This window comes from Dipteris shenzhenensis, chromosome 22 (genome assembly GCF_047967505.1).
Source record: "Dipteris shenzhenensis isolate YYH24624 ecotype China chromosome 22, Dip_SZ_1.0, whole genome shotgun sequence".
NCBI lineage: Eukaryota > Viridiplantae > Streptophyta > Polypodiopsida > Gleicheniales > Dipteridaceae > Dipteris > Dipteris shenzhenensis.
The window spans coordinates 47,823,670-47,840,015 of record NC_141617.1 but is presented as its reverse complement, the minus strand read 5'-3'; the positions used below and the strand labels follow the sequence as shown (position 1 = coordinate 47,840,015).

Sequence of the window (16,346 nt, the reverse complement as noted above, 5' to 3'; positions counted from 1 at the left end):
TCCAATGGCAGCCTAGGTTTGGTCAAAGTCCTCGTTGACCCCTGAGCAAAAAGAAAAAGCTAGAAAAGAAGGATTGTGCTTCGGCTGCCTTCAGCGACATCAGTGCAAAACAGCCAGAGAGGCGGTGAGTAGCGCCATTGGAGGCCCTGAGAAGTATGCTCGAAGAAGAGGCCCTGCGTATCCCAATCTCGGAGGAAGCGTCTCCGCTTCTCCCGGCCAGCACAGGAATCCCCTTGGACATGGCCCACTGGCCTCTGAGCGTGTGGATAATCTCGCTCCAGAAGTCGGCCATGACCTGGGCAGTCGAAAGAGAGGTACCACCGAGGATCTGCGCGCAGCGCGAAGTCCAAATGTGCCAATCGACGATGCTGCTAATAATCTCCCAGACTGGCTGCCTCACCTGAGATCCTGTGTCCACCTCTGCCAAGTGCTGCGGGATGCCCTCAAGCGGCCCCCAAGTCCCCTGTGTGATAAGGAACATAGGGTCCTGCGGACCTGCCTCGAACAACTGATGATAGCCAGGTGTGGTGCTGCACCAGCAGAACGCGCCCCAGGTGATCAAACCTAACTCCGGAACAGCGCGAGTAAGGATCCCGAAGGCCCACCTCCACACATCCTGGGCGCGAGTGCAGCTCCACAGGCAGTGCTTTGGTGACTCCTCGTCCTCATGACAAATCTGACATAGTCCATCCTGACCAATCTGTCGCAACCAACTCCCCACTGGAAGACCCTTGTGGGCGAGTAGCCAAAGGAAGTAGGAGATCTTCCGCGGCCGCCAGCTCTCCCACGAGGCCTTCCAGAAGGCCTGCAAAAATAGCCTGGAAATACCCTGAGAATACCAACTGGGCCGCTGGGTGGGCGGTCGACTCTGCATCCTCCCGAGAACTCTCCTGCCCAGTTTTGTGCTGTAAGCGAAGAAAGGGGTCGGCCCTTGGCCTGCCACAACCTCTGGCCATCTCCACTCACCTGGGTCCTAATCAAGCTTTGACAGCGCCCGCCCCTCCCAAAGCCAGAGACGCCATAACTGCAGCTGATCCTGCTCTATACTAGGATCGATCCGCCAAACCTTCCCCACGAGGCCTACGACACGAACCCTCTGCCACGAGAGAAGGGGGTCGATGAGCACACCCTCTCTCCTGAGTCGGCCATCCCCCAAAACCGCGAAGAAGGATACAGAGGTGTCGTCCAGCCGGCCTGCAACCACCAGTGGGATGCCACGGGGGGTGAACTGTCCAAGCCAACGGGCATCACCAGGCATGAGATCTGAGTCTCGAGTGGAACCAACCAACCGGCAGGAATCGCTCCATCTATCTCTGTGCGTCTCGCCTGAGCTCCACGGACACCTCCGGCTGCGGCTGCTAGAGCAGCGGTCTCCAAATGTCTGTAAGTGTCCCTCCAAACTCGAAGGGATCGGGCTGGCCCCCGCATCCAACCGTCCCACGAGATATGTGACCTCTCCCCCAGCTGAAGGCCCAAGGTATCTCTGACCTAATCGTTCCAGATGAGCGGCTGGCGGTCGATCTCCTCCTGACTGCTAGGAGGGGACTGGAGGAGACTGAGACGGAGTCGCCTCCAAACCGTGAGAAGGCTGCGAATGAGCGGGGAGCGGGGGTGAGTAAGCGGTGCAGAGGTGAAGATCCACCGGAGGGACGGTAGCCACTCTCCACCTCGGCGCGGGACGCAAGAACTGATCCCCTGCTGAAGTAACATCTTCCACGTTTGCCCCCCCGGGGTCAAACCGCGGATAACTAACTTGCCCAGCAGGGCCTGACTTTGAAGCTCCGGATCAATGACCCCCAAGCCACCCTCAGCCTGCGGAAGAATGACTGTCTGCCAAGCTACCCTGGCTCTGGTATCTCTGAGGCCATCCCCCCCAGACCACAGGAAATTCCGGAACAATATCCATTGCGACAAACGGCAATGGACGTTATCCCATTCAATCAATCGTGAGGAAGGTTTATAGAATGAAAGAAGCCAATATTGTAAAGGCAAATGACACATGTGACCTCCTCGTTGAAAAAGAAGTATCTCCTCCACAAGAAATGTTGGATTCAAAGTCGAGCCAAGGAACTACAATTAGAGAAGCACATAACAAAACTAAGAAAAGAACATCCCTCCTAGTGGAAGATGCTTTAATGGAGAACATAGGCAGACATTGTCATTACCTAGATACTTCCACACCTTTGAAGAATTAAGATACTTTACATCACTTTTCACGTCCTCTTTTCACGTCCTCGTGACATACCCTCCTCTTGAAACAGGAAACTATCAAGTTTGTTGCTATAAACATAAACCACCGGCAATGATGATATGGTCTAGGAGAGCGCGCGTGTCCATCCATATATCAATGCATCATCCGTGTGGAGTGACTAGTACACTCATCAGAGAAGTCCCGTAGCAGATGTATTGTCAGCAAACAATACCTCGGGTGAAACATATAGTGTCACCAAGCGACTTCTAGATACCGTGAGCCTGTTTGACAAGGGGGTGGAGGAACTACCCCCCTCTTAAGCATCAGTCAATGCTCCAGACCTATGCTCTGCTGAGCTTGAAGGAGCTACAACCGAAGTCAGCTCAAAGCACAACAACTGAGTGGACTACACCACTCTGAGTGAAATCTGCTAGTTGACTCGCCTCCAATAACTTGAACCACACACACATGGCAATAATGGATCCTAGGAACATAGATCCCGGTACTCGATATCCTTTCAGACTTTTGCAAGCTGAATCGGTTTAGCCAATCTATGCTAGACTTGGATCCTTGCCTCATGGTTTAAATTTAAAAAAAACCAACTAGCATGTACTAAATGGATTTACTGCTCAAGCCATGCCGGGCAACAAATTGAGTTCCAATGGGTTATGCAAACGATCATTAAATAGGACCTATTGGGAGGTTAGTTGGTGCTATAGCTTTTCAAGTCTCCCACAATAGCTCTTGCGTGGTGCACTTGTCTCAATCCCGGCAACAAGTTGAGTCCAAGATCATGGCGAATGCTGAAGATTCAATTTGGGGGAATTGACAGACACCCGCTTTGATATGGGTTGACAGACACCCGCTTTGATATGGCTTGATTTCCCATAAAACAATTCCTCCGCTTCATGTTAGGCAAGTTACAATGTGCTACACTCAAATTGGAGGATGCAAGTTGTCTATTCATCTAATTCTCATTGTTTGGCTTGAAAACAAAACTTGGCCACATGTACAATGCAAAATGTGAAACAAGCTCATACTTAATAGAAGTCTTTTCTTCAAAAGAAAAAATAACGTGAAACAAGCTATTCTATAATGCAATTGACCACATGCATCAACCCCAGGGTTACTCTCATGCATCAAAAAGTTCTACTTGTGGTGGCTCAAGATGTCTAGATGTGCCTTGATCAATGATTGAGGAGAGGAATTTCTTGCCTTGATGAAGCAAGTATCAAATTGGGAGAAACAAGGCACGTGATAGAGCCAAGGGTTTAAGTAGAGGAGTGCCTTGATCAATAATTGAGAAGAGGAAATTCTTGCCTTGGTGAAGCAAATATCAAATTGGGAGCAACAAAGCACGTGATCATAGAGCCAAGGGTTTAAGTAGGAGGATCGTACCCTCACCATCAAAGGATCGAGCAGGCAAGTCCAAAGTGATCAAGTTGGTTCCATGCATGCCTCTTGAAAAGCTAGTTGTATATCATTAGAGAGATATGTGAGGTGATCCTTCTTCCTCGACAAGGATGAATCGATGTTTCAGTTTTTGAAGGACTAGTGAAAGAGACACTATGAATAGATGTTTCAGTTTTTGAAGGACTAGTGAAAGAGACACTCTCAAGCATGGATCTATAGGAGTTGACATTAATTAGTCAGCAAGTATCCGAAGTTCAACGATTCATATGGGCAGCAACCCATGCTATTTAACAAGCCTTGTAAGCCTAAAATCTTTGCAAGTTCACATAGTAGATTCAAGAAAGTTCCACTATTTAGCAAGTATGTGTAGTCAACATCAATATTAATGTTGGATCTCACAATTAGCAAGTCCATGATGTGCCTAGCACACCCAAAACACATGATACTGACAAGAAGATGGAAAATTAAGGATAGATATTTTTGTTCTTTAAGGTTTGCAGAGAAGGAAACGATAGATAAAGTCCATACCATACTTTATTTCGACAATCAAGAAAATAAGTAGAGGCTTCATTGCTTGCAACATTTGGAGACAAGTAATTAACATTTATTGTCTAAGTGGCGGATAGACCAGAGAGTCGAGCAGTGCACATGACTCAGCTTGAAATTATTATAGCATAACTACTACATACCAAATACTACTCTGAAATAGGTCTGAATAACATTAGTTTAAGACTGCGAGTCATTGGGTCTAGGTTTGAAGTCTCGAATGACTGCTGGTCCATCTCGATAAACTGCTTATTTGCCTTCTTTGCGTGCTTCCTTCACTTTAATAAGTTCATTTGCTCTTTGTTTGAGCTGAGTGGAAGTGAGCTCTTCAAACTCTAGTTCCCTTTAGCTTATTGGTTTGTTTGAGAATCTTGGTTCTTGAAATCTTTTCTTTGAATTAGACTTGTACTTGATTCCCTTTTTGAATGATACGGCCTATGTCCTTCTCATCCCATTCGATTTGTGGTATTGCCTTCTTGAGTTGGGTATACTTCTCTTCCTCAATGTATTCACCTTCCTCCTCAAAACAGTTAATGCAATTGTCTTGTAATCCCCCAAAGCGTAAGATCTTCTTGTTTCTTGCTATGGCTCCCTGCTCTTGTACCTCTCCATAAACATCACACTTATCAATCTTGTTATGCATTGTTTATTGTCCTATAGATTTGAGCTGAGTAGTGATGATTTCTTGTACCTTAGTCACAAGTTGTGGTGCAAGAGCTGCAATACTATATTGCTGTAAAACTTCTTGGACTACCTCTTGTTTGCCATTGCTCTTCATTTCTGAAATTGCCTTCTCCAGAGAAGCAATTCGAAGCTTTGCATCCCTAAGTTCTTGCTGTAAGAAATAAATCTTTTCATGTGGGTCTCCTTGGCTTTGAAATATGTGGTACATTAAGGCATAGGGGAGGGTGTTGAAGCCATATCAGCATAGGATGGCTTCTTGCTAGCGAGAGTTGAGGTGATCAACTTTGTCTTGGGGAACTCCATCAGAAATTACCTATGCAAATCTGTCTCGCCCTTTGACTATATCTAACCCCCAGAGCTAGGCCAAGGGCTCAGTCTTGCCTGGGGTTAGGTAGAAGACGGTACGGGCTGGTACGGAGGTACAGAGGTATGGGCCAATACGAGTTGGCTGAGATTGTACGGACGATGGGCTGAGCGGGTACAGACAATGGGTTGTATGGACAATGGGCTGTATGGCTAAACGGACGATTGGCTAGAGTGTATGACGGCTGTACGCTTGTATAAATGACGGTCGAGAAAGTTGTACGGGCGACGAGGGAGCTATACGGGCGAGAGTTGTATGATGGGAGAGCTGTACGACGGGGGGGGAGAGAGAGAGAGAGAGAGAGAGTGAGTTAGTTTATTAATGTCCACAAGAGACCACCAGGTCTATAGGGACAGCAAAAAACTAGCTAATACAATGTTCAGGGAGGAGCCAAGGCAGCTCCCAAGGAGTGCATAAAGTGACTCTGAGTTTTCATAATGTACCTACATCGTAGTCTGAAAGTAAGACAATAAACGGCCATACATCAGTTTAAGATTGAGGGTCTTTTGGTCTTGATTTAAACTCCTTGATGAGGGCCACACACACATGATATACTGCCTATTTGTGAGCCTTTCTAGCTGCTCGGTCCTTGGTCAACTCACTTGCCTTTTGACCCAATTGTGCTCGAGTGAGCTCCTTGGCTACCCTAGTTTTGTCCCTTTCAGTTTATTGGACTAGCAAATAATGTTAATCCTTTAGTTTTGTCTCTTTCAGCTTATTGGACTGGCAAAGAATGTTAAGCCTTGCAGCCCATGAGCTACGGTCTCAAAAAACGAGTCTTTCTCCTTCTACCAATAGTAGGTAGGCCCTTGATAGAGTCTTCCTCAGCCCCATATGAGAGAGAGAGAGAGAGAGCAATGGATCGGGAAAACTTACAATGTTGGGCTAGTGGGTGGTTTTGATTTTAACCTTTTTGCAAACAACAAGGAATTCGATTTATGGTCATACCAAATGTCCCATCAAGGCAAATACTAGTTAAGAATTACTCCTTTAAAACTTATTACACAAGCACTTTATGCAATACCTTCCTACATGCTTAGCTGAGATGTTGTAAATCATTTTGACATTTTGCACTTTGTCCCATAGACTCGTGAGGCCTCCCGACATTAATATGACTCTCTCTCTCTCTCTCTCTCTCTCTCTCTCTCTGTGTGTGTCTCTCTCTCTCTCCGTTAGCCATACCTCTCTTCGTAAGTCCGTTCAATCGTTAGCTGTACCTCTCCACACAGCCATACAATCTTGTCGTACAGCTCCCGTCGTACCTCTCCATTAGCCATACAGCCCATTCCGTCCATTAGCCACCGTACAGATCTTGAGTCAATTGCCAGAGCAGAGGAGTAGTTGTTTGAATTCACCCCAGGGTGAGATGAGCCCTTGGCTCATCTTGGAGGTTAGCTTTAACAAAAGGACACATCAAAGTCTGCACAAGCCACTATGGAACTCCAAAAGATGAATATTTTTGCCTCTACACCAATTAGAAAGCCCTCCTACTCTAACGTTGCAGCCTCATCGGCACCCAGTCCCTATGCATTGCACTACAAGCGCAGCATTGGATCTGATCCATAGGAGCAAGTATACTTTCTAAAGCAAGAATTGAGAGAGCTCAATATTATGGTTGCATCTCTTGGAAGAAAGGTGAAGGAGATGCAGAGTGAAGGCAAGCAAAAAATTATTGTAGAGATTATGGAAAAATGCAGCACATCTCCACCAGCACCAACACTTGTCTCCACGGTTGAAGAGATGATCACCACTTAGGTCAGCACAGCCAAGAAAGAAATGGCCATTGTGGCCAACTGCTGCAAAATTAATAAAACAGATCTCTATGCAGAAGTAAAAGAGTAGGAGGCCATAGTGCATAATAAGATAATATTGTGCATTGGGGAACTACCAAAGGATTGTCTTGGGTGTTTTGATGATGAGGAGGGTCACACAGAAGAAGGGAAATTTATATGCCTCAAGAAGGGGATACCACAAATAGAGTGAGCTGAAAATGAGATCGGTTGTATCTATATCTCCCAAAAGGGGACACAAGTGCAAGTTTATTCAATGAGAGGGCAGGATTCTCCGAGAGACAAACAAGCTGAAAGGTACACAGGTGTGGATATCTGATGAGCTCACTTCGACTCAGCTCAAACAAAGGAATGCTGAACTTGCTAAAGTGAAGGATGCACTCAAAGCAGGAAAATGGGTAGTATATCGTGATGGAATGGCTCTAATTAGAGACTTCAAATCTAAACCTAAAGACCCTCAGTCTTAAATTGATGTGATGTAGGCCACTTTTGATATAAGACTAGAACTTAGATGTGTGCTAAATAATCTCGAGCTGAGATGCCATGAGCACTCCTTGACTCTCGAGTTGAGATGCCATGAGCACTCCTCGACTCTCTGAGTTTCAGAGATGTAGTAGCTACTTTTTTTGGGTGTGTACTTTGTTTCATAGTCCCGTGAGGGCTTCTGAAGACGTTAATATAAATTCTCTCTTTTTGACAGGAACCAGCTCGAATACACCTGCAAGTCACAGATTGGACACGTAAACTTTGGACAGGAACCAATACACAGACCTGTCGGAAGTGGACTGTCCTTTGATGAAATGGGGACTCCACCCAAGACCCCATTATTCAAGTTGAATAAGAAACAGGATGTCACCCCTTTCTCGAAAGCTTACAGCACAAAAAACAGCAGAAGAATTGACAAGCTTATGGACATGTTCATAGAGCTACAAGCTTAAATTTTGAGCTGAGATCAACAGTTATACAACTCCAGAACAAGGTGTCGACCCTGAAGCAAACAGTGGAGAAAGGATGCAAACAGGTTTAGGATTTAATGCAAGCAAAAGAGGAAAAGGCCATTGCGGCACCTAAAAACTGGGTAGATATCACCAAATTTCCACCCATTGGAAACGCTAATGAGCAGCCTATCCAAGACCAAGTCCAAGCCCAGGCTCAATCTCCTTTGCAGGATCACAAGCCTACCACCGGGGATATGCAAGAACAAAAAGAAAAACACAAGAGAGCTCAGAATCTTGTCATTCGTGGTATGCCAGAACCAGACACAGAGGGCCCCCTTGAATTGGCCAAGGAGGTGACAGCATTCTTTGCGCAACATTTCACGATGTCAGATGTAGCAGTATACGGAGCCCCGCAGAGTGGGAAGAGTCCAAGAGGGGATACCTAAGAAAAGAGCTATAGTATGCACGGTGACGGATGAAAGAAAGCGGGACATTATCCTAGACAGTAGCAGGGTATACCTTAAAGGTTCCCCCTTCTATGTCAGAGAGGACCGCACCCCCAAACAGCAAGAAGCAAGAAGAAAACAATATGCAGAACGGTTGGCAAGACAAGGCAAAACACCTCCTCCTCAGGAGAACACTAAATTGGGAAGCAAGACCCATGGGACATACACGCCTTTGCAAGTACTGTTCTGGAACTGTAGAGGTTTCCCTTGGAATAATGGAGTCAGCATTAATGCTTTCATAGAGGGAGCAGACATAGTTTTTTTGGGAGAAACATGGGAAAGCGAGATATGTTGAATCCCAGAAATACCAGGAGATGTTGTACACACAGTGTACCACAAACAAATCGGAAAGAGAGGCCAAGGAAGAGTATCATGCATGATCCAAGAACACTTAGCAGGAAAAATCAGCATGTACAGAGCTGATAAATACAAGAGGTTTATGTGGTTGAAACTGGAATTTGGTGAATGCCCCCTCTTCCTTGCAGGATGCTACATACCTCACCATGAATCCCCTTTCTATGCCCGGAATGGAATAGATTCAAGTGAGGCATTTGAATCACTATGCCTAGACATTGCAGAACTGAAAGAACTAGGCAAGGTAATAATCATGGGAGACCTCAATGCTAGAGTTGGACAGTTGCAATTTCAACCTATCATACATGATGAACTGGACAAAGAAGATGCAATCTCTTGGTATCCACACTGAAATAGAAGTGCAAAAATTTGCAGCCAATTCAAGAGGCTTCCGAATAGACCAAGACAAGCAGGAAGAATATGCCATCACACTGGATGCAAAGCTGAATGCACTGGCAATCACACCCACATGGGAAGCCCTCAAAGAGGCAGTCCTTGATACGGCAACACACGTTTTTGGAGCAATCCCTCAAGACAGGAAAAAAATGCATAAAGGGACACCATGTAAGAAATGGTATGATGACGAAGGCAAGAAAAAAGAAATTACATTCTGGAAAGGGAAAAATCTGATTTGATCACCTTCATCAAGAATCCCAAAAAGGGGTGGAAACAGGTTAAGAGACTGAAGAGAAAGATCATGGGAAATATATCAGATGAGGAAATGCTTGAGTATGTTATCAGACTCTATAACCATGCCAATGCAACAGACATGGGAAATGAAGAACTGTCACATGCTTCAGCCAACCCTTTCACTCTTGAGGACATTGAAGCAGGGCTGAAGAAGATGGCAAATGGAAAGGCCCTTGACCACATGCACATGTGTGCTGAACTCTTAATGGACAAAAGATAGGACACGACATTGGCTATCACATATACCGACAAATGCTCTACATCATGGCTTTCCTCTTCACAGGGAAGAGAATTGAGTTCAGCCACTATTCAAAGGGGGAGACAAAAACTCATTCACCAATTACAGGACTATAATGGTTAGCTCCACACTAGCTAAATTTTTTGGCACGGTGCTTGAAGCAAAAATCAGCACTTGGGCAGAAGAGGCCAAGAAGAGGGCCATTGGACAAGCAAGCTTCTGTAAAGAGCATAGGACTGCAGATTTTAAGAAAGCATTTGATACAGTCTCGAGAGGTGGCCTATGGAAAAGAATGCAAGACCTCAAAGTTCCCCTGGCACTAAGAGTAGGCATCTCCCGAATCTACGAGAAAGTATCATGCAGACTAAAACAAGAGCATGGATTGTCAGCTGCATTTCAAAGTAATATGGGGGTAAAACAAGGCTGTCCTCTCTCACCTACACTGTTTGGAATCTGCATTGACAAGTTAGAAGAACTCATAAATGAATTTACAGCAGAAGAAAGGGTAAAAGGACCCACACTCCGGATATGGACAATACTGTTGCTTCTATATGCAGATGATGTGGTTCTTTTTGCTTATGACTCTGATTCCATGCATCAACTACTACAGACACTTCAGGTCTTTTGCGATGAAAGTGGGCTGCAAATTAATGTCACCAAAACCAAAATGATGGCAGTATGCACCACTCAACCTGAACACCTTCCTGTTATTAGCTTTGCGGGGCAGCCCATTGAATATGTCAACACCTTTAAATATTTAGACATTGACATACCAGCCAACCACAGATGGTGGCAATGTGCACAAAGAAGGTTGGACACAGGTTGGGAAAAATACTATCAATTTGAAAATGATTGCAGGCACACTGACACCCGGAACTGGAAGATCCAGAATATGTTGTTTGATGCATATGTGCACCCTATAGGCTCAATGGCTGACAGTAGAAAGGAAGACCAAGTTAAAATACTACCAAGATCAGATAAATCCTCTATGCTGGTCATCATTCATGAAATCAGATGCCTCTGCTCAGCCATACATCAGCACGCCAGATTCTGCACACGATCACATACCTTGGCCATAGAGAAAGGAGCTTGGCTGAATTTTCCACGACATGCCAGAGTTTGTAGATTTTGTGATTCACAGACAGTCGCGACAGAGGCACATGTAGCCCTACATTGCCCCAGATATGCACATATTAGGGATGATTACCCACAGATACTGGTAGACACCACACAGCTCTCATTAGTTCTCTCCACTGCCTCTCCGACAGCGTTGGGGTCTTTTGTCACTCGTCTTTTTTTGTACCGTCAAGAACTTGAAAACTCTTGACCCCTCCACATCGGAGGATATATTTTTTGTACTAAGAATAAGGTCCCATGGGTCATTTTTGGCCCCCCGAGGACGATAATAAATCCTACTTCTACTTCTCTCTCTCTCTCTCTCTCTCTCTCTCTTTCTCTCTCTCTCTCTCTCTCTATCTCACACACACACACACACACCATGCACGCACTCGCGCACGCACATATTTGTGTACTATCCAGCAAAGAATGTTAGAAACCATGGAAATAAGATACACATCCAGGTAGAATACAAGTTAAAAGAGAGTGAATTATTGTCCAATTCTCTACTTACCAACATGGGCAATGCATTCATCAATCTAGGGCCATCAAAGATTCTAGAGAGCTTACTTTTGGAAGAGAATAGAAGGCAGACTTGATTTGCTTCACCCTGAAAACAACAATTGAATGGAATATATCAGACAATATAAAGATGACATATACTTATGATATGCAAAAAGTAAAAGTACATGTCATACCCATGGGCAGACATCAAAGGATCTTCAAATGTTCCATCTGCTGCATAAATTTCATAATCTTGTGCAGTTGAGCAGCAGTTGTACCTGCTTCAAAGATTGTGTAACTTTGATCAACATTTGGCTAGAACAACATGGGTATCACCATTTGGGACTTCTCATAAGAAAATAAAGAGTAATCTTTATTAGGATTGACTCCGGTCAAAGAATGGTGCAGTTGGTTAACCAAGAATAAGTTTTATGGTTTTTACTTTTGCCTTGCATTGGTAAAAAGAGAATTGTGGGGACGCCCACAAGGGACAAGAAATAGTCCAAGAACTAGAATGCATGCATTAGACTAACCTGCAATGGTTAAAGTGTTGGTATTTGTTTCTGGTAATGCGTAGGACTAAGAGGAGTGCAAAAATGCCCTAGAATTACGAGAGAAGTGCTAAAAGCAAGTCCTTCAAAGCAAAAAGCACCAAGAATGTGGGCGCCTACTTTAAGGAGGACCCCACAAGTCAAAATCAGAAGGAAATCAGAAGGAGGGTGTGGCAACAAAGTTCCAACATTGGTGAAACCACAAATAAGAGTTATGCTTGATGCACCTTTTACCAATCAGGAATTCAGGACTATACTTCATGCCTTGCGTAAGGGCAAGTGCCCATTAAATAGATGGGTTGTCATGCCTAACTCACTCCTAGAGGGTCTCATCCATCTCTCCCAATGAAGGCCAATCGCTCTCTTGGTAACTTGTTATAAATGTTGGCCAAAGCTATCAGTTTGCATTTGCAGCCCCCTCTTCCAGACCTATCTATGATACACAAATGGACTTTGTGCATGGCAGAAGTCAATAACAACATATTTTCCTTTTGGGAAGCTTCTTAGTGGGCTATGGACAGTGGCCAAAGCGCCATTCTACTCCTTGATTTTGAGAAAGCTTATGACAGAGTACATTGGGGTTTTTTTGGAGGGTATCCTTCTACGGTTTGGATTCTCAAAACAAGCACATAGTCAAAATACTTAATTTGTGAGTAAAGGGGGAGAGGTTTCAGATTTCGAGATCAGTCCAACAGGGATGCCCTCTTGCACCTTTTGAAGCGATGAGCTTGTTTTTGAGAGCTTAGGCAAATGTGGGGGGGCTGAGATAAGGCATGTGTTGTGGGGCTGAGACTCCCCTTGAGACAACATGAGGAGCTTTCAAACAATGAGTTAGTCGATGGTATTGCTGTTTTAGGATGCCACTCCACTTAATCTTACCTCCATCAGGACAGCCTTGCGTTTTTCCTATTTCAACAAGCACGGGCACATATAAATTGGAATAAATCCAATGGCTTTTTGATTAGTGACTAGGACACTCAGAATTGGGGGACCAATTTTGGATTCACTTGGATTCAGAGGGGTGTTTCTATTAGATATTTGGGCTACTAGGTCGGTGTGGGCATGTCTCCCTCTCAACAGTTTGTCCATGCATTGGAGAGTATCTAGAGGAGACTCCCTTTTTGGAGTTCAGCTAAGCTTGACCTCGCCTCCAGGTTGGTGGTGGTTAACCACGTATTGTTGGCCATGGCTTGATTTGTATGCTCCTATTGGTGCCACTCCAAGGACTGCATTACTTAGCTCAAAAGGATGATAAGGAATTTTCTTTGGAGTGGTCTAAATGATTTGGCAGACACTAGAGCTAGGGTGGCTTGGGAGACCCTCATCCTTCCCATATGAAAAGTAGGTCTTAATATCATAGACCCAAACATGCAGAGCAGAGCCTTACTATGCAAGATGGTGGTTAGATGTCTTATGCCAGGGCAAGAAACTTGGAAGGATACTTTCATTTGATGTTTATACTCTTGTTCTCCTTCCACAAGTGGAAATTGCTTGGATAGTACCGGGTGGATATTTACCTCAACCCATCTCAGGGCCCCCTCTTCTCCTCTTATGGCTGCCATCTTGAAAGCTTGGACGAGCTTCAAGAAAACTCTTAGAGAAGTCCCCCTACCTCTCAAGAAGAGATTTATAGGCAGCCAGTCATGTGAAATGACGACATACTTATGGGCATTAAACCTTTAGGTTTTTTTGCTTACATGCAATGGTCTAAATGGAAGAGAGGTGTACTTCCTTGGTGGGCTCTTGGAAAGAATTCAAGAGACTTCAGATGATCAACAATTCCAATTAGTAAAACACCTTAGAGGAAGTGCAGGGGTGATTCAACAGATGGATGCATCTATACCAATGGATTGAGTCCTCCTAGGTGACAAATACCATTAACCTGCTACTTGGATAGGAGTCTTCACAAGATGAGGAATCCCACGTCAGGTCATAGGAATTTCTTGTTCAAATAGGGATGCCTTGGTCTATATGTTCAATTTGGGGCAGATTGTCAAGATCCTCGAAGGATATACTTATGCATTTTGCCTTTCAGCCTATCCCTAACCAAGATCGCATTCCCTTGGGCTCCTAGAGAATTTGGATTTTTGGAAGGGTCCAAATTAAGTATTCGAGTGAGATCCTGAGAAATGGGAATGGATTGATGCAGGGCATCAAGAGAAGAGCCGGGCAGCCTCTACCAAGAGGGCTGTATTTCTCTAGGAATGGAGTGGCTCCCCTTTCTTCTCAGAGTCAGGCAATTCCAACCTCAATGTTGGTTTGCTCTATTTAGAAGTTTATTTTACCCTTCCAGGGTGCTGTTCATGTACTTCATGATGGTTTGAGTTTTCTGAAGGAAGTCCTTTTCTTGCCAAAAAATAACAATAATAATGCTTTAAATCTGCAATAAGACTCCAGTGCCTTATCCCTTAGGTGAAAGTAACTTATTAAGACTATAGACTAGACAACAAACCACGTTCACATGGGCCAAATAATTCAGAAGCTAGCAACCTTGCCTTAGTCCCCCCTCCAAGGGACTGGTGTAGCCTCTACATGCCTTGCCTCTTCTGTTTGGTGAAACAACGGTGGAGAGGACCTGACTTTTGTTTGAAAGCATGCAATTATGATATTCAATTGTTGCTCCAGCTTTGTAGATCTTTGACAAAAATTTGTCAGGCCAGGACTATTTCACATCACGTAGAGACAAAAAGGTCATTAGATACAAAAGGTAGAGCTTGATGTGACCTTTCAAATCCATTAAAGATCTAGGCAGTTGAGCCGACTACAGCTAGGTAAAGAAAGTATCCCGGAATGATTCTGCATGAAAACGCATTTTCGTGATGGGGGAAATAGTCAATGCCCTTTCAAGTACGACGCTTCAACCACCCTTGGGGACCAAGACTGACGGCGGGAATCAAAAACTAGTTTTGCAGGATCACGTGTTCTCCAAATTGTGCTCCACATATCACTCGTAGAAATCTTGCAAAAGCACATTTGACCAGAAGACAGTTTATAAAATACACTTATGTGGTAGGAGGTTCCCGGAGAGTAATTCAAAGTGACGCTTTTTGCAAACTACCAAGTGACTTCAGGTCCTCACGTTCTCCAGCAGCATATGCAGCCACAGCTGCTGAGCCCCACGACATTGAGAGCAAGCAGCTGCAGCTTTCAGAGTTCGAGTGTCAATTATCCTTCCTCCTAATTTCTCTCCTTAGAAGCCCTGTTTACGACAGAGATGAATTTTTTTACCAGGGCCTGAAATCAAGAAACATAAGCAGGCTTCCCTTTAGAAACTAGTAGCTAAGGCTCTCCAACCTTAAGCTGTCCGACAAATGGTGCGCGAGAGAAGCGGCACCAGGAAAGACGGCGAGGCGAGGGGAGGAGGGGGGAATATTATACTCACTTTATCGTAATTTTGTGAACCTCACAAGCGAATCTCGTGTGTGATTCACTCGTACCATAATCTCTCTCTCCCTCCCCGTGCTTACAAGTTAAGAATACGAGGAACAATGTTCTCCGAAAGGCGCCCAAATTCCTTGTTCCCATTTATTCCATTAGATGCGTCAGGCTGCGTAGCTGCACTCTGTTCTTCCATGCTTGCAGGACCTGTAATCATGAGAATATTGAGACGAGTCACTCTCTCTTTTGTGTTCAACTTTTTTGAAGAAAATGATTCCAAGCGCCTTCATATACAGGGTGAGCTTCCTTGGGAAATTGAAAAGCCTCTCCTGCTATTCTAAAAACGACATTTCTGAACGAATGTAAAAATCACTAAACAGGTACGCCCTGTGGCGAAGCGAGAGAAGGAAGATTACGAGGAAGATCGTCCGCCATAGATATGAGGCGAGAGGCGGAGGGCCGGGAGGAGCTAGGAGACGAGGTGATGCAGAATCAAGCAATCGAGGGTTGAGCCTTGTGTATAGCAGCGATTGTGTTGAATGCAATCGTGAAGAAGGTGACAATCCACGTATCACGTGTTTGCTTCGTCCACTTGGCATCATACATGGCACTCTCAATGTCCCACGTCTCTGCATGTTGCACGTCCACGTCGACGACTTGTTTTTCTTTGCCAGATGAACCTCTCACATCTCACATCTCTCTTAAAACCTATTAATTAGTCTCTCTCTCCCTCGCCTAGCGAATTAACTTATTCTAACACAGAATAAATTTTCCTCTCCTTCCTCCCTGTTTGCTCCTCCTACCGCAGCTTCCTCCTCCCGTCTCTACCTCCTCCTCCCTTTCCTCCCTCCAGCTTCCTCCTCCCGTCTCTACCTCCTCCTCCCTTTCCTCCCTCCAGCTTCCTCCCCCTCTCTACCTCCTCCTCAACCCCCATTCGCTCTCCCTTCCCCCAACCTTCGGCTCAACGCCTCCTCCCTCCCCCTTCCTCCCCTTCTTCCTCGTTGTCTTGGGCCCTAGGGCTTCACAGCCCCCCCTGCCTACACTCCATCACCCCCCTCCTCCTTTTATACAGCTCGTGAGAGG

General features: G+C 45.1%; 1 protein-coding gene across 2 annotated transcripts in view; it reads right to left on the bottom strand.

The window, feature by feature from the left end:
• Positions 1 to 15,816, bottom strand: part of LOC147888207 (Nuclear transport factor 2 (NTF2) family protein) — a 64,205-nt gene extending 48,389 nt beyond the window's left edge. For both annotated transcript variants that reach the window (XM_087393704.1, XM_087393703.1), the window contains exons 1-4: positions 15,680 to 15,816; positions 15,353 to 15,470; positions 11,529 to 11,612; positions 11,401 to 11,440 (exon numbers count right to left, since the gene is read on the bottom strand). In XM_087393704.1, coding sequence (XP_087249830.1) covers positions 11,401 to 11,440; positions 11,529 to 11,612; positions 15,353 to 15,470; positions 15,680 to 15,698 — 261 coding nt within the window. In that variant the 5' untranslated portion in view covers positions 15,699 to 15,816. The remainder of the gene's footprint in view (positions 1 to 11,400; positions 11,441 to 11,528; positions 11,613 to 15,352; positions 15,471 to 15,679) is intronic.
• Between the last annotated feature and the right edge of the window lie 530 nt (positions 15,817 to 16,346).